General features: G+C 35.7%; 1 protein-coding gene across 7 annotated transcripts; it reads left to right on the top strand.

The window, feature by feature from the left end:
* Window positions 1-1,142: 1,142 nt before the first annotated feature.
* Window positions 1,143-27,356, top strand: Sky (GTPase-activating protein skywalker). Of its 7 annotated transcripts, none has more exons than XM_077405250.1 (12): window positions 1,143-1,402; window positions 11,850-12,319; window positions 12,629-12,817; window positions 13,661-13,785; window positions 14,294-14,440; window positions 15,278-15,412; window positions 15,825-16,043; window positions 17,363-17,392; window positions 20,322-20,408; window positions 22,432-22,590; window positions 23,026-23,255; window positions 23,485-27,356. In XM_077405250.1, the coding sequence occupies exons 2-12, from the start codon at window positions 11,953-11,955 to the stop codon at window positions 23,624-23,626; spliced, it is 1,830 nt and encodes a 609-aa protein (XP_077261376.1). In that variant the 5' UTR covers window positions 1,143-1,402; window positions 11,850-11,952; the 3' UTR covers window positions 23,627-27,356. The 7 variants fall into 7 exon arrangements, with proteins under 7 accessions (XP_077261376.1, XP_077261375.1, XP_077261374.1 ...); XM_077405249.1 differs by having other exon boundaries at window positions 1,143-1,856; XM_077405248.1 differs by having other exon boundaries at window positions 1,143-1,967.
* The last annotated feature ends 190 nt before the right edge of the window (window positions 27,357-27,546 follow it).

The following is a 27,546-nucleotide window of genomic DNA, read 5'->3' as shown; positions in this document are numbered from 1 at the left end:
GTCGCAGAGTCGATACGCCCGGTACGCGCGTACCGCGATACGCGCCATGGGACGGCACCCTAAGGCTGAGTTTCCACTGAGCGCGTCACGCGTCGCGTCGTCCGAGTTGAACCGATCAAAACATCCCATTTCGATCCCGTCACAAGAATGCAATGAAATGGGATGTTTTGATTGGTTCAACTCGGACGACGCGACGCGTGACGCGCTCAGTGGAAACTCAGCCTAAAGCTGTCTGTAATGCCGCGTTTCCACTATACGCGTCGCGCGTTGCGTCACGACGCGTATAGTGGGAACGCAGCATAATACCTACACTCGTTTTTAACAATATTTGCTTCGTATAAAAATTCTACAACTTGACGTTACAAAATGAGGGCGCAGATCCATTCAGTAGACATCAAGGAATATCATACCGCGCGTTTGTAGAAATAGGCTGAGACTCCAAACAAAAAATTTAAACGAAAAGTACGATAATGTAAGTACGTACATTACGTTCGCGTACGCGTACTTTTCGTTTAACTTTTTTGTTTGGAGTCTCAACCTAATTCTACAAACGCGCGCGCGGTATGATATTCCTTGATGTCTACTGAATGGACCTGCACCCTCATTTTGTAACGTCAAGTTGTAGAATTTTTATACGAAGCAAATATTGTTAAAAACGTGTGTAGGTATTACAGAAAGCTTTAGGATCACCTTAACAGATTCTGTTACATTTCTATTGGCATTCTATCGACAAAATTTGCAACTTTCAAAATCTGTTCTCGACAGATATATCCATCCGGCCATCCGGGTCTTATTAAATATTTAAATGTATTCAGATTTCATACAACTCACAAAATATGTAGGGCAATCAATATTTTTTTTTAAATAAAAACGTGTTAATATATTTAATCTTTTTCCCTTTTAAAATCTTGTTCCCTTATTCGTCTGACGTAACGGTCGGATCGTGTAGTGCACGCATACACTCCTACCATACATACATCGATGCTATAACTTATGTATAATATTCGCATTACGGATTTGACGCAGAGAGAGAGTTCGCCGTTTATCTATCGATCACTTCGCGGCGCGCGTTAGTACAGCCGCGCGCCGCGAGGGGCGCGGCCGGCGGCGCCGCCGCCGCCGTCGGCGTCGGCGCGCGCCAAGCAGTGGCCCTTGTACGCGCGTAATGCGCGGACGTATGTACGCGTCGCGATTGTGCGCGAAAGAAAAAAGAGAGAGAAAGAGACCGAGCTGCGTCGTCGGTCGTTGGTTTCCGCGACGGCGGACGGCGGTAGTACGTACACGCGCGAGCGACGCGAGACGATTCGCGATCTCGAGAGGCCCGAGAGGGTAGCCTCGGAGAGGGATCGTCGGGCACAAACGTTGAGCGCGCATCGAGGATCAGCGATCAACAGCGATCACGGTAGGCGCAAAGTAAACACCGACGTGCAGATGCGCGCGCGAGCGATCGAGCAGAGGCAATTGTAGCGTACAAAGCCCGGCATCTCGCGGTCAAAGTTGTGGTCGGTGTTGGTGCCCCCGTGCCCCGCGACGTCGACGATCGAATCCGCCCCGACAGGCGTAGTGAAAGTGTTCCAACTGTCCGTCGCGTTGCACGCGCGAGGCGGGCGGGCGGACGACGCGCGCGGACCCCGCCGTCGCAGGGTGTACCGCGCGAAGTGAGAAACGTGCCGTGCGCGCATATAGGTATCTCGCGACGACGACGACGACGACGACGGACGACGCTTGACAAGCGGCATCGCGGGCATCGGCTCGTTGGCGGGGGCGCGCGCCTCTGGCTCTGAACCCTAGCTTGTATGCCACTCTTCGACGCGAGGATCGGACCTCCCTGCTGGCGTTTCGTCGTGCTTGTCGAGGTAGGCCCGGCGGCGACAGCGGCGGCGACGGCGGCGGCGGCGGCGGCGGCGGCGGCGGCGGCGGCTTCGCCGAGATATATCGCTGCGCGTACATATGTACCCAGACCGGCGGTGAGTTATCGTCGGCGGGGTGTATACCGATTATACGCCGGAGCGTCGTTTAACGCATTATATACCGCGAATTGTATACGGCTCTGTGGGGCCGTCCGCCGTCCGCGGTCCGCGCTCGCCTCTCTCGGCCGTGATTCTTCTCTGCACTTCTCGCGTTTCAAGTGCAACACACGCGTACTTCGTAGGATGTTCTGTGGAGATGCTCCAAAGGAAAGCGAGTCGCGGAAAGGGCGCGATCGTTGCCGAGGCAACGACGAATCGTAATCCGGGTTAGGTGGATGCGACATAGAGAGAAGGATCGGTTGAACGTTCGCCGGGGTCGATCGCCCCTGATGGGGATCCATTCGTCTCGGCTTGCACTTTTCATACTTCGGGATCGCTTCGACAGCGATTAATGACGCAACGATCTCCTGCCAAGTGCGTTAAGTGGGTTCGTCAAAATCAGTCGATTTTTTATCGGGCAAAGCGATCCTTAATAAACTTCCTTCCGAGCCAGAAATGTTATTAAAGCGACGGGGGTACGGGAGATATGTATCGTCTTCCCAACTACACTTTCTACACCGGTGACCTTTTTTTCTGTGAAGTACGCGTGTACATGGCGTCAGAATGATTGAGATATTTTTGTGATAAAATACGTTTCAGGTCCATAAAGATTTATTTTTTCTTTCAACCTCTTTGGGGACAATTAGAGATCGAATACTCCCGTTGGATATTGAATTTCACTGTAAGAAAAAATGTCTCGACTCTGTTTTTTCGAAAATCATATACTTGTTTCATCTTTATATCATTTGTGTCACTCGTACGTTTTGGTTGCATCATCTTGCTCTTCCTACAAGGGACACATTTGTCCTTTGTTACACCTTTTGATATCTTGTGACTTTTCTCTTTATAAGAAGGTGACTGCTACGTTTATTTTATTTCGAGCAAGAGTACGCACGTGCTCGGGTTTGCTTGTTTCAACTGCACTTTTATTTATTTTCAGCATTTAAATGAGTATACAGGATATGCAGGGTGATCGCTCCCTTTTTTGAAAAATTGAAGAGGATATACTATAATAATAATAATAATAATAGGTTCAAAGCCTATGCGCTGCAGCCTAGGGAGCTTATTGTGCTTTATAGTAAGAGAATATCCTATATACATATGGCGAACAAAACTAAATTTAGCTAAGAACAAATGTAACTAAATATAACGTAAATCCAACAAGACACGTACGTATATTAACAGAACTTACATTCAAACTCAGACGGCGAACTCTGTTACGATGACCATTTTCTCTCTTTTACAGTAGAATATTCCAGAATCATTTGGACCCCGAGCTGCCTCGCTATCCTGGAACTCGACTCTCAATCCTCAAGCTTTTATCCTAACGAAACGTGCGTGAAACGAAAATGTCATCGCTCGCTCTCCGTCTCTCGCTGTCTCGTTCTCTCGCTCCACGCACAGCCACGCGGTCACGTGGCAAACGCGTAGGAGCGGGGTAGCGAGACGCAAGAGGAGACTTCCACTTGACGGGGGAACAGCTGTTCCAGAATGAAGGGGGATTCGAGATAGAGGGGTTCTATACGATACGTTCGAAATACTGCAAATTACGTTGGAAATTAGAACGCTATAATTCCGTTTGAATTTAAAACATCGACGTCAAATGAGTGTTAATTGGCACCGACGATGGTTTCGCACGCGCATATCCGAAAGATCGTACGATTGGCTTCAATATAGTTGACAGGCTGTTTTTTTTTTTTTCCGGACAGTAATCACTGACAATGAGACGCACGCGAGGTATCCAATAGGAGAATTTTTGTGCTTCGTATAGCAATATCAGTTCTTCGTATAGCTGAACCTTTTGCGTCTCGCAGATCTTCTCCGTTTTCTCTCCAATGTTTAATTATATATTTATTTTTTAAGAACGTAAGGTATAATTGTAGCGCAGGTACGGAGAACAGGCCTCGTTTCAACGTCGAAAGAGTGCCACGCGCAACATATAGAGGCACGACGGAAACTGCATTCCCCGCCTTGAAATCACGTGACGAAGATTACCAGTGTTTCTTTCGGAGATGGAGGAGATTTGATATGAAAACATTTATTTTTCACGTATATGCGATGACTTCCCGCACGGTGGTCGAGTCAATGTCGTTAAATCACGATGATTACGGCACTGGTCTTTATTGCTCGGAAGTAGGCAGTTTTCGTTTCAGGGACTTTCGTTTATATAGGTATGTACAACGCGAGATGAGGAGAGGAACGATAGGGCTGTTGCTGCAACGTTGACGAGTCGTTTCACGCTCTTGACGCCTTTGGTAATAGCCATTCAGCACTTTCATACACCGGATGTAAAAGATATCGCGCGCGTCACAATTTTCGCGGATGAATTCTTTCACCTTTACGTACCCCATTCGTCGAATGGATGCGAGATAGACGGATAAAAGTGCATATCGCATTAACGGAGACATGGCACGTGAGTCATTAAATATCTGTCAGATTTGCTTCTAACGGGAAAAAAATTCGCATGAAGGAAACCAAACGCAATTACTTAAACGTTACAGTGGATAAATTGTGATTTGGGAACAAAGCGCTAGAATTGAAAATTCTGACTTTTATTCGTGGAACAAAGAATTTATAAATCTATATCGATATGCCGAGTATTCGCTGTGCTTTAAGATCAGATATAAACGATATTTATTGCTCTCAACAGGACGATTCTGTACACACCGTTGTTAGAAAAACGAGAAGACGATTGTCGCATGTGAAACATTGTCAATAAATTTGTTTCGCCACCGTAATCACCAGTCGTTGATCCAACTACGGATTCTGCAGCAAACTTACGTTTGCTCGGACACCTCGACCAACCTTGCATCTTATCGCAAGGTAAAAAATGTCATTGAACGTTTTGCGCTGTCTCCCTAACAACCCGCGCCAAAGAAATGGGAATTTTATTCCGTCATTGGTGTTCGGATTGCGTGAAGCTGCGTTACCTTGCGGATTAATCGGCCGATCTCGCATTAATCGCAACCGGGCAGTCTCGTGTACAACAACGTGCGTTAATGACTATCCCAGTGCGACCGCGGCCGCAAGGACACCTCGACGGCTCGCCGGCGGTTTTACCGTTCTTCGCGAGCAATAAGCTATTGAACTATGCAAATTACCTACGTAAACGAAGTTTTCTTGGCCGCTGCGGGGAAATTGTTCGCTGAGAGTGCAAGCGCACCGGACACGATTAATGTACGTGGTCGTACGCGTAACAAGGTGGATTATTGATAAGCGAGAAGGGATCTGTTCTATACGTCATATATGGATCATGACGTATACACGATTTAAATTCTCCGCAATTTTCTTTTTAAATTCTTTAGCGATACGAAGAACTTTGAAGTATATACACACGGAGTACAAATGTCACGGACTTGCACGCATATTTGACATATATTCGGGACATGTAGTTCCCGTCTTCGCGTGGTCGCGTACGGCGATGCTTGATTGCTTGTATAAAAACTTATTTTTTTCCAATTATTGTTTATTATATCAGTGTTGTTATCCGTCAAACATAGATATGTATAAAATTACAAAATATGAGCCTTCAGCTACTTCGAGGCGTTTAAACTGTTGGTTTAAATATATAGCCGACAATCGTGACGCGCGAACGTTTAGGTAGGAAGCACGCGAGTATGCCCCGATATGCGTGTAACTTTATGCGTTAGTGTGTTCATGACATTATTCGTATCTATGATGAATTCTAACATCTGAATATACATTCTGAGCAACTTCGACCAAGCTCCGATTAACTTAATCGACGAATAATTTGCCAAGTGATACCTGTACTATTTTGTTAGCATAGAATTTGTTTGTTGTTGCTCAACGCATAGAAGGAAGATTATAAATCAGGAGCAGCGAATTATATAGCCAGAAATTTTGCTGTGAGCAATTTTGCTGGTCCAAATTAATCGCGAATTTGATTAACTGGAGCTTGATCGAGATCACCGCAAGATTTCGCGTGCAGCTCATTTTCTAACAAAATATTAAATTTTTAGGTCTTCTCTTCCCGACTTCTCTAATTCAACGTGAACTCCATAATGAATATTGTTAATCTTGTCGAGTTAAGTGAGAATTGCGTACGGCACTTCGTTAGTGTCGAGCCGGTGTGCTAGCGTTGCCGCGCTCGTTGAATTATTCAGCGTGCACAAATCCACGAGAAGTAAGAATGATGATGATACTCGCGGAATTGTCGGTGCCAAGGTCGAACGCCAAGACGCGCCCCCCGCGCGCGCCGTTTGGCACTTGCGAAATTTCTCAGCGGCCGAATCCCGACGACCGCTTGGATTTCGCGCACTGAAATTACACGGCGTTGCGTAATCGCCGCGCGCGACCCGCCGCCCGTTGCGTTGCACGCCACTTGCTCGTTGTTTATTGCTCGCGCTCTTTCGCCCGGCGCGCTCTTCCAACGATGTTACAGACGCGACTCGCGCGAGATACCGCGAGACACCGCCTATAGAGGCCCCGCCGCCTTTTATCTCTAGGATTTTTACCAGCTATTTATATATAGAGAACGTTAAATCTCGACCTTGACCTTGATCTTGGGACGCATTGTGTGGAATGGAATTCTGAGTCAGCTGCATCTTAAATTAAGCCCCGGTCATTTCTGGTTTCTGGAAACGTGTCACTTTGAGATGACGCAATTTTTCACCTGACGGTGAAGACTCACGTGGGGACGGACTCACGTGGGCAAACTTATTGCTTTCCGTATTTCCCACGCGAACTTTTGTACGCAGGGAAAACATAGAACGCCGAGGAGTATAACTGGGTCAGGCTTTTAAACTTTGTTTTATATACGAAGTAAAGGGCGGCGTGCGTGGATCTTGCTACAGTACTTCGAAATGGTTTATAAATATCTCAGCAAGTAAAGGCGATTTCCACTTAATGCAAAATTGTATCTAGTTCAAAATTCCAAAACATCCGTACGATATTCTTGAGAATCAAAGCCATATGCATTGTTAAAAATGTTAAAATGTAAACTCTGTAAATGATTAACTGTACTTTAGATTATTTTTCATTATTTCTTTTATACATTTTGAATATTGTATTTGCTGTGACATATAGGTACATAGAATGCTGAGTAACTGAGTCAGGTTTTTATAAACTTTGTTTTATATACGAAGTACACAAAGGGCGGCGTGTGTGGATCTTGTTACAGTAGTTCGAAATGATTTACAAATATCTCGGCAACTAAAGGCGATTTCCACCTAATGCAAAGTACATCTAACTCAAAATTCCAACTATCCATATACGACACACTGGACATATACTTGAAGATCAAAGCCATCGTGTTAAAATGTAAGCTCTGTAAATGATTAACTGTATATACGTTTAGAATATATATTATTATTTTTTTTATATTTTGAATACTTATATTGTAGAGAAGGATCGCGCGAAATAATTGATTTGTATTTTTTTTTTTTTTTTTTTTTTTTTAGAAAGTAGAAATGTATTTGGATAATTTATAATGCGCTTCGTATATATACAACAATACAAACGGATGATACAAGGAAAAGGAACGAACCGTTTCTAACATTTATCCATTTCTTCTCCGAAGTTTGCGTTATACTGTTTGTGCAAACAGTCTTTATATTGTCCACTTTGCTTCACTTTTCCTGTTACGTTGCTCTCTTCCAGTGCTTTGCACTTTTCGGGCACGCGCATTAGAATGACAAATGTCGCACGCATACAATCAGTTGTAGAGCGATTGAAAGTGACGAAATGACGGGATGCAAATCATCCGTTTTATCGTTTTTCCGAGAAGAGCGTTTTAAGGTCTCGCGTGTGTTTTTCCCTGCAAAATTTGAACGAGTAATGTAAGCACCGCGAGGGAAACGCGCAGCGAATGGGCACTCCGTTTTCACTTTGCGTATTCGACAATTCAATGCGTGCGCGTTTTCCCTCTGCCTCCACCTTTGACGCGATGTATTTATACTATCAAGTGGTTCGGAGCGCTCGGGACTTGCAATAATATTTATCTACGGCAGCAACTGCAAGCCCGCGCATTCTATATATACGGGATGTCCTAAAATCGCTACTCTCCTTCGACCACAGGTTATTTAACAACCCCATTGGTTTTAGAGAGGATTTAACGTGATTTACTATACTCAGCATCTTTATCTTGGCCCAACACTTGTACAGTTTTTAAATAGAACGAGAGAAATAGGATATAGAAGAAACATCCTCTTAATCTGAGTAAATAACAAGAAATATAGCAGAAATAATAGAAAGGACAGTAAAAGAGAGAACCTGAATACAATTGGGCTAATATAATAAGAAGAAGAAGAAGAAGAAGAAGCAGCAAGTACTTTGATATTTGCTCGATGTCTAACGTGTTTCACGCATGTGCGTTACGCATATAAACAAAACATTTAGCTTCTGTGCGTTTGCGCGAGCAAAGATTAATATCTGAAATATCTTCAACCTATATTATCAAATCTTGCCCTCGCGTCACATTCGAGTATTGTTTTAAAATAATTGGGAAAAGACCGCAAGATTTCATCCGTAAAGTCTCTTTGTAAGCAGTAGGCACAGCGTGTGAGAGTACACACGTATACGCACATAGTAGCACATAGTGCGTGTTGATAAGCACTGAACGTATGTTACTGGCCGAGAGATAACGCGCGCTTTTTATTAATAACCGTTAAGCACGCCGAGATTATAGCAGCAGATGCTTTCGCATCTGGCCGAGCTGTTTTATTATTAGCGACAGCTCTTCCTCGCGTTAATTATATATGTCATATTATGTGTTCATCGTTTCAGATCGTTCGCGTGTCTGATGACAGGTCAATGGCTGAGGCTTTTTTTTTTGTACGAGTAAGAAGACGCATTTTTTCCACACGAACCTCGTAATTTTATTTTGCGACTGTTCGACAATTATTTGAAATCAAATAACACGCGGTGTAATTTAGGCACAATGATATAATTTTCTTTTAATGATTCACGCCTTACAAGACGACTTTAATTAAACTCCGATAATTAACTTGACAATTAATTCAATTAATTGACAATTAACTCAACTGGCAGAATTATATAGCAAAATTTCTTATAAATATATAATTTATCGTTCCTGATCCCATCTTTTTTTCCAATATGTCAAACAGAAAGCTAGTTAAGCTATAGTAATTTCATTTATGTTAACAAAACAGTATACAAATATTACTTGATATAATCGGTGATTAACTATTGTAATACAGTAGGCCTGTTCTTTTTAGCTGAACTTTTTGCACGGTTCATTTTTTCTTTTTTTCTCTCCAACGTAAAAAGAAAAGATGGACCGTGCACAAGAAGTTCAGTTAAAAGGAACAGGCCTTATGTATTATTTTAGTAAACGTTAATAGAATTATTTTTTAAATAATTTTTTTTACAACGTTGATAAAATTATTATTTTATGTTGTACAATATATGAGGAAAAAGATTATAGAGACAGCGAGGTGTGTATAGTTAAAAATTTAGCTTTGATCAATTCTACCGGTTGAATTAATCGCCGATCGAGTTTGATCAAAGACGTCCTTTGTGAATTTTCGTCGGTTAGGATGTTTATGTTCTGCTTCTACACAACTCTACATTTAGCGTGTAATGCGGAGTAGTGTGCAGGTAGCACCAAAATCGCTATAAATATTCCTGCATCGTGACTCAGAATTACTCTCTGACGGTTCGACAGCTGTATGTATATACGTGTTTGACATGTACGGAGTTAAATAGAAGATCTACAAATTGAGTCTCACACATACCGTACGCCTGCGCATTAAATTAATTGATCAAAAATATAAATGTTGTCAATTTTTTCAACGAACAGTTGCGGCGAGGTCGGTAATTATGAAAGTAGCTTAAATCACATATATACTTGTCGTTTTGAAATATCTCAACTTTTACGCTTGTGCGTGTATTAAAAAAAATATTGTCATTACATAAAAAAAAACACTCCTATTGACAGTGTAAATCTTTCTGTGATTGTAAAATTTTACGAGTAAGTTTGTAAAGAAATAAATATAGTTTCTGAGCTTGAAAATAAACATTTTCAAAATTAACGATAAATCTTAAAAATGACTTATGATCCAAAAAATATTGAATTTTATTTAAAGAATAATGAAAAACCAACATCCATTTGCATTTTATGATTACAATATGTGTACTTGATTTTCGTCAACACATTCTAATCTTTTCTTCTTCGATAATAGGATTTTCAATATCTGGTATTTTGAGAACTTTAAAAATATCATAAAAAATTGGCGGGATATACGGTAACAAATTCATCACATCTTTATATATTTCCTTGGTCTGATCCTCGCAAATAATAGAAATAATTGAATTTATATACAAGTTTACCAGAGAGCAAGTAACTTAGATCGCTATCGAAATAAACGTAAATTGATCCTGTTTAACGTCACAACACCAACATTATTAACACGGTTCAATTCTCGCAAAAATTTAATAATTAATTTCATAAAATCTATAATATTACATACAATTGATATTATTATTATATTTTATTACGTTATATGAAATCAACGCGAAGCATATGCGTCCCAAACATGTCTCGATATACGTGCAGATTCGTGTGTCAAGGCACTCGTGACCCCGTGTGTGCCACTTGTGGCATGCGAGAGTCCGAATCACTCGTGCGGTAAAGAGAAAAAAAAAGGGGGAAAAAGGTGGGAGCACGTGGTTGTGCCGTATATACACGTTCGCGCTTGTTTACCTTACAATTGATTTCGGTCGCGCGACGGGTTACCCGAACGAACGAGCGATGACGACGCTCCAAGAGGGAAGGGTGTTATTGCAACGCGATAGCGAGACAGAGATATGTGCAAAGTAAGCGCTAAAACATTATCTTGGAGCTCGCGCGAGTTTACGAGATTCGAGCGACCGCGACGGCGCAATCACGTGCGTTACTCGGCTGTGTTTAATCGTGTCGCGGAGCCTAGGGAGGAAAGAGTTGAACCGTAAACATTTGCCGGTTGAATCCATTCTGGAATAAAATTGTGTCCGCTATCTTTTTGATACCTGAGAATGACTTCGATTATGTTCCGGTTAATTTAATCCGCAGCGATTAAATCAATCGGCGACCAGAATTAATCGCTCACAGTAAAATTTCCAACTGTATAATTCGCCGCCCCTAATCTAATATTTCTCTTCGTGTGCTAAATAACAAAAAAATTAATAATTCTACCCGCGTGAACCAAATGATACAGGCATTATTCGACAAGTTAGTCGCTAATTAAGATAATCGAAGTTGCCCTGAGGGACGTATCTGTACCGCAGTCTGCGAACATGAATTTTAGATGAAATAAAGCAAAGTCGGGATAATAATTAGGGCAGTTTATTATGAGAGGGGAACATGAGAAAATTTAATTGTTTATTACTGCTTGCAATATAGGCTAAAATAAAGTAATTTGATAATGTTTGAAGTATAATTTTACTCCTGCATATAAATGCAAAGAAATGGAATGTTTTGTCTCTGATAATTGAATATTTTCTTTCTTCAGAGTCAGGCTTGTTTTTTAAATTGATTATACGAAAATAATGACATTTTTATCCTACGCGCGTATTATCTACACGAATATAAAATTTAAATGACAAATTTGGAGTAGTAGAAAAACAGCAAAAGTAGAAATAATAAATAAAAAAGCATACGATGAAGAATATTGCATGTTACTACGCATGCAAGTAAATAAGTAAAAGTATTTTTGTCTCTCTATAATGAGATATTATCAAATTGCCTTTATCTTATCTCGCTAATTGTAAGGTAAATTGGCTAATAATACTCTAAAATTCTATATCTGTTTATCTATATGTACTCCAAAAGTCTTCGAACTCGTCCACTTATACGGTATACAATCCTCTTCGTTCTTTCAGATGAAAATTGAAACGTCCCAAGACATGACGTAGACAGCGGCAGGTGCGTGAAAAATCGCCGGGGCGGCCGCCATGAAGAATCTCGTGCCGTAGTTGTTAAGCGATGTTAGTGACTGCCTCCCCGATGGACAATTCGCCGAACACGCTGTCGGTGGTCGAGGAGGAGGCGACGAACGTCACCGACATCGACGACGCGTTCCCGCCGCATGTCGACACCAGCAACATTGTCATCCAGCCGGAGTCGCCCACCAGCAAGAAGCAGACGCTAAAGACTTTCGCTGAGGTGAACACGTTGCTGCAGGCCGGCAGAAAGCGGGAGGCGAAGCTGATCATACGGGAGAACGCCTGGCCACTTAACAACGGCATCAGGGCGCAGCTCTGGCCGGCGCTCTGCGATCAGCACGCGCACGGCAAGAACATGCTCGACGGATTCTACTGGGACATGGTGAACCAGGTCTTTGGAACGACTGGTTAGTAAATACATTTTAGCGCCCCACGAATCTTTAACCTCTATATTTTCGCTGGACTTTTGTCAGCGCATTTATACCGAACACAAAAGGATCATAGAACGGAATCTGAGAGCGGCGCAATTGTGAGACTAAGCTTATTTCATTGCACATTTATAACGCTCTCAACTATAAAAACAGCCCTGAATTCAAATTTGTAATCGATCGAAGAAAGATAAAGACCCAAGTGATAACTTTGTTTCTCTCGGTACAATCCAATAAGAAAGTTATCTTCATTACATCCATGTAAGGTTTGAATTATTTTGTTTACAGAATTACCTGAAAAATCAATCATGCTTCCGCCATTCGTCGATAGTACGCATTGCTTGTCTTACAATTTGACGAGAAAAGGCAGAAACGTGGCGGACAGAATTGTATCTGTACTGGGATATGCCTGTCCTGACATCACATACAGCCCATCCCTTTATCCGTTAACTGCACTTCTCTTGCATTTTGTGCCAGGTAAATTAATACTAATTTAATTAATATTAATTAAATCAACACAATAACTTAATAATAATTCGATACATTACAAGAATTATTTTTCGCTTTACTTAACCCGGAGACGGTCACGTCATTTTTTTTGCATAAACGATCACCTAGGATGAGTTTTACACTCCTGTTAAAAGTCATTGTCCTATCATTTATTAGTATTTGAGGACAGTATATACATAGATTTATTCATTATTTTCTGAAAAAAGAGAGTAAGGAGAGACCAAAAAAGTTTAAAAAACGTTTAAAATTACTATGTGTGTGATATGAGCTTTATTTTTTCAACACTGAGGTGTAAAAAAAACCCCAGGTGACCGTTCCCGGGTTAAGTAAAATATTTCGATTTTATGGTCAAAGTATCGACTCCAAATTAGCCATGATCGCACTTCAAAGAAAATGTACTTGATAAGACAATTTACGTAAAATCTACACAATTTGTTTTAACAGTTAACGGTTGCAAAAATATTACAAATTTACTAAGGTTTACATTCAATTTAATTTTTCAATCTTTATTTGTTTGAAAAATCAATCTTGGACGGAAAAATGTTATCCTATGTTTTATTTATTCCAATAATGGATAGAAATATTATTAGTTATTAATATTGATTATGAACAGTTTGTGAATAGTGTTTATAACTTATAATATTTCTATGTCTGCTTGACAATTATTCGCCAATTAGATTTGCGAATTACAGTTTTGTATATCTTTTAATTCACTGTGTTAAAGTCTTAAAATAAGCCAATTTATGGTAAGGATCTTGTTTACTTCCAATGAACCGCTACTTATGTTATTTTGGGAATGTTATTTTTCAGAGGAGGAATGTTACCACTGTATGGCTACTTTGGTAGCTGCCAAGGAGAAAATGTTCATCACGCAAACCAAACTCCTTTATGAAGTTACGTGGAAAACGGTAGAACAAATAACTAAGAAACACGTCGTAAGTAGCAACAAGTTCCTAAAATTTAGACCTTAGATAATTATATTTGTTTCCAATTGAGTAGTTTACTTTTCCTTTTTTTAAATTGTTTTAAATTTATTTTTAAATTTTAAATGTAAAATAAAAGGATAAAAGTGAATATTATCTGTTTAAAAGTTTATTATTTGGACATGGTACTCTGTCATATAAAAGTAATTATGGTGATTCTAGAATAAACCTCAAAAATCTTGTTGCTATCTTTAATATTTTCGAAGAAAACGGCTCACAATATTACGCAAGATATTTTTCACTTCCTCAATGTCTTATCTCATGATAGAATAAACTTCTTTATCTATGTATCTATCTTTCGTTCAATTGATATTATTCTAGATTGATAAACATTCACTGAAGTGGTATAAAAGAGATTTAAACTTTAAGATATAAAATTATTTTGCAAAAACTTACACAAGCAGTAGACTAGCGACATACGTATATGTAATATATGTTTTTCCAATTTCACGATTTTAAGAAATCAGCTGCTGTACATTTAGCGAGGCATTGCTCCGGCTCAAGAGCAGAAAGAATCTACATGGATTGGATCTGGTGGATTCTTCAACTTCTTCCATTTCAACATCTAGTCAGGGTTATGGACTGTTTTCTTCATGAAGGCATTAAGGTAAGTTTATATGTTTTAAATATGATCGCTGATTTTATAGTAGCTTTTATAAGAGGTTGTATTCAACTTTGCGAGATGTACGGTGTCTACTTATAATTAAAAATTCGAATCTCATATTAAGCGACTCGCATAGTATGAATTTAATTGATTCAAATCGTTTGAGCAATATACAGTATTTAAAAGTTTGACTCTTTAAGTAGTTTTGATATCAAAAGGTCAAATGAAAATAATATTTTTAGCAAACAAAAACGATCAAAGATATAAAGAGATAGAACCGGTATGCCATATATTTTGTTACAGTATACATTAAATTACGAATTAAGAAATGTATATTTTTCTTACGATAGACAATTGTTCGAACTGCTCGAATATAAATATGCTTATATAAAGATCCAAATAATTTCAATTCCGAGAATGAAATTTGAACTGTTAAATCACCTGATTATTGCAAATTCCGAGTTCAAACTGGTTTAAACCGTCCGCCAACCGGAAAATTTCGAACTTTAGTTCTTGCTATGCATTCAAGGAATCAGTCGGCGGCACGTGAAAGCGTCCATCTACCGTACATATGAGAGTGCGAGAAAAATTGGCGTTTACCCAACCAACAGATAAAGATCAACCGCACGTTATGTGTACTGTGCAATGCACTTATATTCTAGGAATAGGACAAATGTTAAATTTGATGTTTGACTCATTGCCAGCGGGAAGTTGTTTTGCGAGCATTTTAAGCATTAACTATATCGTGCATAAAATTGTTCTTTTTGGACATGTGCACGATTTGTTGTAGAGTATTACTTTAATAATTTATTGAATTATCATTAATTTTTTTGCTTTCAGGTTTTTTATCGGGTTGCTATGGCTATAGTTTTATTATTTTATAAGCACTCTTCGCCGCAGAATTCCGAATGGATGAATGAGATTTCAAAGAATGGGATAGATGCTGCTCTATCAAAGTTCTGCAGACAAATGCCAGTGAGTAACAAAATCTAAAATAGATTGTGTGTAGCGGAATAATTGTAGACTATTATAAAAATAAAAAGGATTTTGACTTAAACGATATACTTAATCTATTATATGACAAATAATAAATTTTGAAAAAATTTTGACGCAAGAAAATTAATATATATTAATTAGCAAAAGAAAGATTAAACATTACGTTTGTATATTGAATAAAAAAGTATTTTAAATATGTGATACAATAAAAATCATTTAAATGTACAAATCTAAATATCTAAATATATATGTAATATGTTGTCCAGAAGTGTGTACATTTATAATAAATTTTAAGCTGAATTATTATATATGTTTTGCTTAATACTTTATAATCTTACAAGGCTTTAATTCTAAGGAATGCTGCTAAAAATGATAATTCATCAATTTTCAGGTGACCCCCGCTAAATTTCTGCGCACCGCTTTTGGGATACGCGGACTCAGCTCAGCATACATATCACGAGTATTTCTGCGTACGGAAATGTCTCTTAAAAGTAAGAGCGTCCTAACAGGGTCCCGATCCTTGGCTAGGTCACGCTCGACTGACAATCTACCCACCAGCCAGTCCCAAGTCAACATTCAAATGATGTCACACACACTCACAATACGAGAAGTATGTTGTTCATCTATTTCTTCTTTTTTCTTAACTCAATTCCGCATTTGTTTGAATGTTTCAATAAAAATTTGCTGATTATTAATGCAGCTATCGATATACACAAACAATAAAACTCAAGAATTTTGAACATCTTATAGTTTAACGATTGGTCGATTACAACACTTGACAAATATTTATAAATTAAAAAATAAAATTATAGTTTGATGAATTATAGGCAGGGTGATTAATATAATTATCTCACAATTTTTAATGGAACATATATTGAAATTAAATAATAAATTTAAATCAAACGTATTAAACGTAAATCGTTTTCTGCAGAAATATTGATTCTGTCAGAAACAGAGTTCTTTTATGAGTACATCTATATACATAATCGTAATTTTAATTGACAAAATTTTTACAGGTACAAATATGAAGTATTTATAGTTTTACTGGTATGCAAAATTTTGTTGTTTCAGCATACGTAACTATCTTCTTTTATTTCCTAAAACAAAGGAGACAATTTAAACTATTAATTCTGTAACTTATGGAATGAAAGAGGATGCTTATGCTGGGGGATATCTCTTGTATAATTTCTGTTTGTAATGAGAATTGAAACCGATATAATTTCGTTGAGTTCGATTTTCGATGTTACAGGTATGCGAGAAAAGACTTTATGCCGATTATCGCGTTTCGTTAACTCACGGATAAACGTAAGGATCATTATTGCATGCCTACGATATCCAAATCTTAACTCGATGAAATTTCAGAATGCTCAGTAAATCGTGATACAACCAGGAAGAAGACAATTTTTCGTGGAAAAAACCGGTTAAACGATATTCGATAATTACATTATATTTTTTATTTTAGTTACATGTTAAAAAAAAAAGAAATAGGTTGAATGTGAGAGAAAGATATATCTATTTAATAATGCTGATTTCTCGAAATGATGAAATCAGCAACCGCGAATATAATGATATGGTTCTGGCATTGAAAATTCGATAGCTCTTTAATTGTTATTTTATTTGTTAATTGTAACAAAAGATTCCCATGTTTGACATGTATATAAGTATCAATATATGCAAAGTCAAATAAATGTATTTTTATATTCAAAGCGATCTCTCTCTTGATAAATCTGAAAGATTTAATTACATGTTCTTTTAATTTTTTTTTTTTTTTTTTTTTTCGAGAAATTGCTCCCTCAAGGTGGTTATATTGCAATTTACTGAATATCTTGTTACTTGGTTTCAATCTCCGCTTTGTACAGCCCAGCGTGTTAAAGTAGTTATAGGGTTCGGTAAACCTTTGAATCTCTCAATGATTCCATTTGTTTTCAGAAAGAATGTGAAGACACGTACAAAGACAGGGTATCGTATAATTATCTTTTTGGGAAATGTGTTGTCAGTTTCATGTGCTCTGCCCACCTTTACTTCCTCCCCTTTATACTCAGATATCATTTATATTACATTCATACTCTACACGCATTCACTCATCGCCATACATTTGTCGTGCCCAGCTTTGTTGCTGTTATTTATCCATCCGCAATGACTCCTTTAATACATCTTCCACTATTCAACGCGGCAGTAACCAATACTCTCGTCAGCAATGTTTACTGCAACGCATAATGTGAAATTCTCGCTGGCTTTTTCAGTGTGGCTCCGCGTGTATCAGTGCGGGTTGCAATCATGAATAATCTATAACAACTCACAAGATCAGCGTTAAAAAAAAAAAAGTAATCCCGGAACTTTTATAATCAAAAGATTGAATGAATTGATTGGAATTTTTTAGACGTAACTGTCTTATTTGTCCGTCGCGTTATTCTTTCTTCTTCCTTCTCTTAACAGGACCTTAAGACTCTCGTAGTCTTTTTTTGCAGCCGTGTTAGATTATGAGTCAGAAATAAAAACCGTATAAATATTTTTCTTGTGCTATACATCGAGATAAATCCATTTCTTCGCGTGCCACCATCCCGCGTTCGATAGTATAAATTATTAAAATATACCAGAGAAACTATGTTTAATTGTATTAATAAATGAGAGAGAGTGTCAAACATTTATACGCGTCCATACAGTTTTCAGCGAGAATGTATTTTATATAATAATAGATTAAAACTTGTCTACTCTTTGGCTCATTTTATAAATCTATTCTATCAAACATGACTAGAGGTGTGCGAAAAAGGTTGTTAATATGTTTCGATATACAAGAAAAAATTATAAATTTTTTTCATTTCTAACATAATTCAATATGGCTGTACGGGATCAGAAACCTTAAAAAAGGAAAACGAATTAATTCCTTCGAAGCTTTAGTTTGCAATTTAGGTATGGTAGTCTCTTGACAAAGTTACGGATTTATCGTATTTTTAATACATTATAATTGAGAAAATTGGAAACTAAGTGAAAGTATAATACAAAAATGAAAGTATAATACAAGTTACAAGTATATAAAAAAAAAACGGAATCTTCAATTATCAAACTATTAAATGATTTTCATCAAGCTTCGCTTGGCGAACGTTTAGTATTAATCTCATTCCTTTCAGTGTTATCTGTTATAAACTCATAACCTCGTTTTCTGGAATGTGACTCTATAGTAGGTATTGATTTAGGTATACCAACTTTTAGAAGTTGCTTTCCTTAGATATAACTTTATTCACATTCATCATATTTGTTGTTCGAAAACATCTAACAATAAGTTGCGTTCTATATGTTTGTCTGTATTTTCCAATGTATGCTACAGGAATTTGTAATTCTACCAGTACACAACAACAAAAAAACAGATATCAAAATCACATTTTTCAGTTAACCCTTAAAAGGCTTTTACTTTCATTAGGATTCAACATAAAAAAAGCTTGAGGATATTATTAAGAATATAAAGCTTAATTTTCAAGATACATAATATAAAAAATTGTGGAACAAATTATATGTATTTTTTCAAATTATCTATCTCTATCTTATCTTTTTATATTTTTAGAAAATTGTCTTAAACTTACTACATGGTAAAAAAATAATCCAGTCATTCTGTCTCTGTCCTTATATAATCGAGGGCATCTCTTCACATTGGAAATCAATATTGCCGTCTATTTTATCTGCTAACATCTTAAAGAGGCCTGTAACATTTCGGAATATTTGAAGCAATACGGTTACGATGTAATAACAATGTGCGGATATTAAACGGTTAAACATTTGAAATATATTGCAGTTTATTTTTATTGTTGTACATAACATAGTAACCAGATACTTTTAATAACCTTAATATAAGATTTTAATATAAGGTAGGCTTTATATTGAATTATATGAAGTAAGAAATTTAAAATAATACACTGAATATCTTTACATTGAACATCTATTACATTGAATATCTTTATAAATACAAATTTGATTTTAATTTTTTATAAATATTTCAGTATTCGAACTTATTACAAAATGTTAAGTCGAATAATGAAATCTTTTACAACTATTTTATATATAATTATATATATGTATAATATATTTAACATTTATATCATATTCGCGAAAAATTTATATTATAACGAATATATATTGGGAATCTGTATTCGTTATTCGCTAATATCGTCACCAGGTAATGAAATAAAGTGATTAGAAGAGGAAGATATAAACGAGCAGGTTACAGAGGGAAAAGTATTGAACGTAGGACTTTCATTTCAGACTTTGAGATATAATATTCTGCTCTGTTAGACAATCACAAGTTTCTTAGCATTGTCAAAAGATCCTGCATTCAAATTTTATGCTTTAAAAATTCGTATCAACCGCGCAAAAATGGTCATTGTAACAATTGATCAAAGTTTATTGATCAATTCTTTACTAATCCATGGGTCGGAAGAACAGTCTTCGGCACATTTCATAAATGTAAATTCTATCGAATACAAGTTGTAGCATGCAAAAAAACCTGATTTATTTCGATGTATAGTGCAAGAAAAACATTTACGTGATTTTTCTCTTCCGATGTCGTAATGCTGATGTCATAATGTGATTTTAGTGAAAGATTAGGGATCTTACACCATTCTAAAACGTCCCAAGATGGTAAATATGAAATTCTGTGCGGCTATCCGTATCAAGTAGAAACGTAGTAGTATTTATACCCCATATTCTTTTGCGTAACTTTACGTTACAAAAAAAAGTATCCAATCTCCTTGGAACGTTTGTGCAGTGGGCAAATGCCAAGTTCGCATTGGTACCATTAGTGCCCAGCACTGTACATCGATGTAACTGACGTGTTTGTGCTGTCTTGTGTTGTGCTGCCTTCACTGGAATGACGGATTAAATGGTACCGGGTGTGTAGGGCGCACACAGTCCTGGACCACGCGCCCTATCAATGGGCGTTTATCCCATACAAAGTATATGCTCCCAGATCCTAGACATGCCTGATGTAAGTACTCACGGCCGTCCTTTCATTCGACTGAGTTAAGATTCAAAAGCTCCGTCATTAGTCGTATAGGTCTTTATTCTGTGGCATGTCTATATTGTCGTCGTTGATGTACATGCAATCGCCTAAAGGTATGTGCAGTAGGATCTGATGATTTATTTTCGTTATAATGGCAGGATCTAAATCAATAAATAAAATACGAGAATAATCTTTCAACATTAACATTTATTTACTATGAGTTGGGTACAAATTAACATCTTATAAATGACCACCTCTATCTAACAGCTCCTATAGCATTCTTTCAAAAAAATTTTTTTTATTACCTTGTTCAATAAATATATTGACTTTGATTCTTGAATTTAATTCTTGGATTTGCTGCCGTGAATGAGGCTTAATAAAGATGTTGAAAATAAGACCTCAAAATATTCTTCAACTGAAAAATAAATAACATATAGCAGCAAATATACAAGAATTAAATCAAAATCAAAATGTATTAAATACAGTAAAGAAAAATTTTCACGAAAGACTACTAAGAATTGTTAAATATAAAGTGTTTTACAAGGTGTTATTTTTAGAACTTAATACAAATTAAACTCATAAATAAATAATGAAATATTTTTTGAATTATTTTATTTTATTTATTGCTTTAAATCTTGTCATTCCTTTACAACAAGCTCGAAAATATCGCCAGATTCCACTGCCGGATCCTCTACACATGCAGAATGTTTCAAAGTAAAATCGAAATATTTTGTTGTATGATTATAGAGGGATTATGTAATCCTTATAGTTATTTTGAGATAGGGTGAATATATGATCGGAGAAAGTTTGCGCTAAGATATCTCAAAATCTACGTGTTGAGATACCGTTCGAAATGGGAATGGATTTAGTTGTTAATAAATAAAACAGATGATATTTGAAATTAAATGTCTTCGTTAAAAGTTTCCTTGTATTGGAGGAAGAAAGAGTGAAAGAGAGAAAAATTAGGAAAAAAAAGTACAGAACATGCAGCCGAAAAAGAATACATTTATCATCGCTAGCGCAAAAATCCATGTTGACGTCTCGATAACATTCATTTGTATTTTTATCTCTAACCGATTGATGCTATCCTGACTGTTGCATGACGAATGATATATTGCACTGATTTTTGCAAAAGATACGGATGTTTATTTTCGCCAGCGTTGTTCCTCCGTGTTTTGTTAATATCTCACATAAACGAGATAAAAACACATTTTGTTGTTAGAATTGATGTTTCTTTATAAGAAAATGTTTGCGATATTATAAATAGAAAATGTTTATTACTTGTTGTCCTATATTTTTTTACATAGATATACGTATATATGTGTATATGTGAATGTAGATGATTATGAGAGATTACTTCTTGATGTTAGAATAATTACGAGTTAGCACATTGCTATTACGTTAATTAATGTACGCATAAGAAAATAACGAGCTGATATTAAATTGTTCTAGTAAAAGCAAGAGTTAAATTCTTTTTGCAATGTATTTGATGTTTCAGAAATATTTGTTATATTCATTTAGATTACACATATATTTATATCTTTCGTTAATACTATTATCTAGAAAACAAAGGATTGCCAATAAGAAAATTTCGACATTTTTTTGCTTTATTATGGAAAAACATAGTAAATGTAAAAGAGAATAGTAAAATGTTGAAAGACCAAGGAAAAATAAGATTTTCGCAAAAAAATGTTTTTAATTTAATAAAGATAATTTTTTATGTTCTTCACTGATCATTCATTGGAGAAATGCATCAAACAAACGGTGAATTTTTGTCACCAAGAATGTATAAAAATCTCAATCTTTATTAACATATCAGTTATTGTATTTTTCCATAAATATTTGATATAATCAATTTAATTTATCAGTAAAGCGCATGTTTTATCTTGATTTAGTTGCTCCTCTTAAATTATTAGTGAGCCATTAGAAGCTAATGTTTGTACAATTGTACAACTATAAAAATCATCTTTTACGTCTAATTAATTATTTTAATTTGTTTATTTACCAGTTATTTACCCTATGGTCATGGCTACCGATGAGGATCACGATGTACCAGCCTATCTTGTTGTACACGACCGAAGAACATGGATGTTCCTTGACAACGTTCTATGTCCGAGTTGAGCAACATGAACCGACCCTTCTGATGATAAAAACCTGTAATAATGAGGTGAATATCATTAATAAATATTTATCTTTTTGATGCATTAACAAATAATATTTAATGATATTATTTTACACGTAAATGTGCTACGTTTTTTTTGGATGTTTTCGAAAGTTCTGTTATTCACATTTTTCATTAGCACGCATTAAAAAAATTATACAAAATCATTTCTATAACATATTGAGTCTGTTTTCTATTGCTGAACTGGCTGCCTTATATAGTTCAGAGTTTATCTTTTTTACTCCACATTGAAAGGAAAGAGATAAACTCTGAACTATAGTGCAGCCAGTTCAGCAATAGAAAATAGATTCATATAATATCGATAAGCTGATCCAAAAGTTATTGATTCGGTTTTCTAATACAATTTAGTTATTTAAGGTGTCGAGAATTTACATGTTTTATTTTTTTACTTTATTTGATAATTTTTACGGCGCTTTTCAGGTATTTGGAGCTTACTGTTCTACTAGATGGTGCGAGCGTAATTTAAAGGACGATAAGGGTCAAAGACAAGCATACTTTGGTACTGGTGAGACATTCCTGTTCAGTTTGTATCCTGAACGAGCTAAGTATCCTTGGATAGGCATGGATTCATCGCACAATGACTCACGAGTACATCATTCAGCCGAGCTGTTTATGGCTGCTGATTCGAAGATGATAACTATCGGTGGCGGGTAAGTTTTGATGTAAATTAGTGCTGATAAATTGCTTAAAAATTGCGCAAAAACTGGCAAAAAGTGAAGAATATGGAAAGAGAAAGCTTTCATATCTTTTTGTTTCAAATCAAATAGTAATATTTTATGCGGAATGATTTACATTAATTATAAACTACAGTGTAACACTATGTAGTGACTCGGGAAACACAGTAATACAGTAATTTATTGATTTACCATTTAACTTTAGGGACGGTCAGGCGATCTGGATGGACGAGAATATAAGATTCGGCAAGACGGATCGGTGTTCGACCTTTAACAATCCACCCCTTTGTGCTAGTGGTGACTTCGAGATCAGAGTGTTGGAGGTGTATGGCTTCTCCGGTGCCTGAAGAGGGAAAAAAACAGCGGTGTATTAGTTTGTTTTATTCCCTACTGCCATTTACCGACTCTCTTTCTACATATACGTACTAAACACTGTGTTATATGTCATAAATGTGTCTCCGCATATCATTCTCTTTAGCAAAACTATCCGAAGAACAATGTGAGATTTGGCCAAACATTATAAGAGAACGAAAATATTCTATTTAGTTGTATATAGAAATATTTTGCATTTCCTTATGTATTTAATTTCTGAAAATTATTTGACATTTTTTCCACATTGAATTTAGATCTTGTGAGATCTGGACTAGTAATATTTATCCTGTTGTACAATTGAAAAGAAAAATGATGCTATTTATAAAAAAAAAAATATTAAGATTACGTAAATTGGGCAGAACAGATAATAAAAACAATGTAATTTTTATTGTTAATTAAGTAATCTATAAATGAATCGATTTAAAAATTCTACATATTAAAACAATAAATATGCTTATTTTACAGGCAATTATCTCATCTTACAGTGTGCAATCAAATCAAATATTTTTGTCCTTTTAAATTGAACAAATTTCACAACGTACAATGCGTCAAGGTACACTCTACAAAATAACAACTGTTTACAATTATTGCCAGCTGTGCATCTATCGATTATTGGTGGCAATAATTGATGAGCAAGAAATCGATTCACATATGACTTAAAAATACATTATAATGATGACTTCGGAGCAATTATGCGTAAACGATATAACGTCAAGTATTGTTAGTAATAAATGGTCAACAGTAATGACTTATAGATTCATAAGACTGCTGTGTTTTGTGAGTCTATAGGTATACTTACATCATAAGACAATTAAAGCTATGTTTCAAAACGGGTAGCTTGTTATAACGATTATTGTCTGCAATTTATTGCAAAGTGTTGCAGGTAGTTATTTCAGTAGTTTTGGATACTTGTTAGTCCATATGCAAATACAAAGATATATTTATATTAATAAAATATCTCCCTTCTGAACATACCTTGGCATATCGAGAGAAAGAAATGTATCCGTGATTGCCTAGATAGTAGTAGTAGTATTGCTTATGAATTTATTGAGACGAAAAAAGAAAGACTAGACCTTTTGGCGTTTTCTCTGCCGCTTGAGATTATTCTTTTTTGTCGTCTCTTTCACTTATTGTTAGCATGCAATGATCATTCTCTTCATTTTGCATGTATATATTTAGACGACTTGACGGCGAGTGACTCCTGAATCAAGTTCGACATTAAACGGCTTAAATAAATTTCGATTGTGCAATATCGAAATTTGTTCTATTTCATGCTTTTTCACTTTTCTAATCATGCCGATATTTTAGAATTAAAATGTAAATTCTATTGCTTAAAATATTAGAGAAAGATTAGAGAGAGGTGGAGTCAATTTTTATTTCCATTTTTGTCATCAATATATATAACAAGCTGTTTAATTTCTTCCATTTCAAAATAGAGTGACATTACTTATTCTTATTGCGAGTCACTGATACTCTGCTCTAAAAATTATTCATAGTGCTCACACGTTGCAACCAATACTTGTTAAAAGATTTTTCTGTCATTTTTGTCGATCTGCAATCTTATTCTAGAGTTTACCCGTCATCGAGATACGAAACGGAACGAAAAACGAAATACATATTAATCTTTAAAATTTAGCCACGTCGTTATTGCAAACTGAGCTTCGACAATAAGCTACGTTGAAGGCCATATAGTCGCGATGCGAAATTTCGCGATTTTCGTATGTACATATATAAAGAGCACGCTGATTCGTTTAAGCGAATACTTAATATTCATTGAATTAGGAATTATTGTTATATGTATATATAACAGTGTATGTGTTTTATTTATATATGTGTATATATATTATATATGTACATACATGTATATATATATATATATATATATATATATATAAAATACATACTGTGTGTATATGCGCCTGTGTATATACGTATATAAGTATACATATATAAATGTGCATGTATGTACCGTCTCGCAGATCGTTTCGCTGCGCTTGTCGTTAATTTCGTTATTGATGTCGTGTATACACACATCTATTATAACGATTATTTATCTCTTACTGTTGTTATCTGTAGCTTTACGAAGTTGTTAGAAGTGAAAGAATCCAAGTTTTGTTCATAAAGTTATACGAACAAAACATACACACACACACACACACACACACACACGCTGAGCTGCGCGTACATGCATATGTAGATTGTATACAGAATGGACCATAAGTATGTTAAATTTGCGTTAAGAATTATACAGAATGAAGTGAAGAAGCTGAAAACACGAGAGATAACTCTTTATTTATGTGAGAACCGAAAAATGTTTGTATGTTAACCGGGAATGTTTATTAGTTCTTTAACATTCAATATAATATAATATATTGCAGGAAAAGTGCGATATTCTGTGAAACAAATTTTTCAGCTCAACGCTAGATTGACTTTACGTTTAGTGTAAATAAAACCAAAATTTGTATGTAGGATTGTTGAGTATAATGAAGGTCTAAGAATGTATTATTATTTAAGTAATCAACAATCCGATGATCTCCAATTACAGAATTATAAATTCGTAATGTGTTAATTTTCAATTGAAATTAATCAGGAGATGATGCTTTACGAGTTATTTATATTCGCAAAATTGTACATTTATGTTACAATTATTAATTCTTGATATATATTAATTTCCATTAAATTTTCTAAAAAAAATTCGCATTAAAAGTATTAACCCTTAACTCGAAAAATTACTATTGCATTCTTGACTTATATTTTTCATCAAGAGAATATAAGAGTACATGCAATTAACGTTTGAATAACGTGCGTAATTTTGTAACTGCTCAATGTTTGCACAAAATTATGTATATTTATAATAATTGTATAATTAGTATATAATCTTGCCAAAACCATCTTTCTAAAAACATTCTAATTATGGAATTATTAGAAGTGGTAATGCCATACGAGGATACAAAAATATTAAATATGAATTCGATTTATAAATCAAGATATTATAAATCAAACTCAAGCTATCGATCAAGCTACGACCTACTTAGAATTTGATCCGTTCACTTGTCATTGAAATCTCAAAATCTCGGGTACTTGCAACTCGTGCGTTCGCGTAAAAGAGTCACGGCGGTCTTGCGCTGCGCGTGTACTTGGTTCGAGACACTACCGTGTCTCTTAATAAGAGATGGTGTATCCATTCGAAGATATACCTTAGAAAATAATTTATGTTGTATCAAATATATTTTGCATTTTGTGTAAAAATATTTTTTATATTGACATATCAAAAATATACTCGCTTTTTATATAGAAAGAGGAAATAATATATGTCCCATATAAAAAATATTTATGTAGTAAAATTCAGCAGATATTTTTCAATATATAATATTCAAAACTTGATTTTATATATATATATATATATATATAATCTATTATTGTTCTACATATCTAATACCTACATTTTTGAAAGGCCGTTGTGCCAAGTGCATTACTTTGTTACTGTCATTGTTAATTTATTACAACAGATAAACATACATGTGCAACATTAAAGGAGCAATCAATTTGCCGTAAAAATTTAGGTGAAAAAATCCTAGGACAATCGGGTTAAGGGTTAATCGAAAAATATCTTGACAAGTTCGCTATCACACACACCCTATATGTATGACGATGAGAATTTTATGTAACAAATTCCGTTGTATATAATAAAATACATGTATTATATTACAATCGAATTATTTAAAGTGCAACATGATTTCTTTCACTTTTTGGAAGCAAAACGTAGCGAACATATTAAGAAAAGATGATCAATTAAAATAGAAAAACAAAAAATAACAGATTTAACATTGTTAAATATCGATATCATGGATAAATTAAGAATGTTAATATATTTTATTTATAAACACTCTCGAAT

Source organism: Temnothorax americanus, unplaced genomic scaffold (genome assembly GCF_048541705.1).
Source record: "Temnothorax americanus isolate GAGA-0224 unplaced genomic scaffold, ASM4854170v1 Scaffold2, whole genome shotgun sequence".
In the NCBI taxonomy this organism is placed as follows: Eukaryota; Metazoa; Arthropoda; class Insecta; order Hymenoptera; family Formicidae; genus Temnothorax; species Temnothorax americanus.
This window is presented reverse-complemented; position numbering and strand designations above follow the sequence as displayed.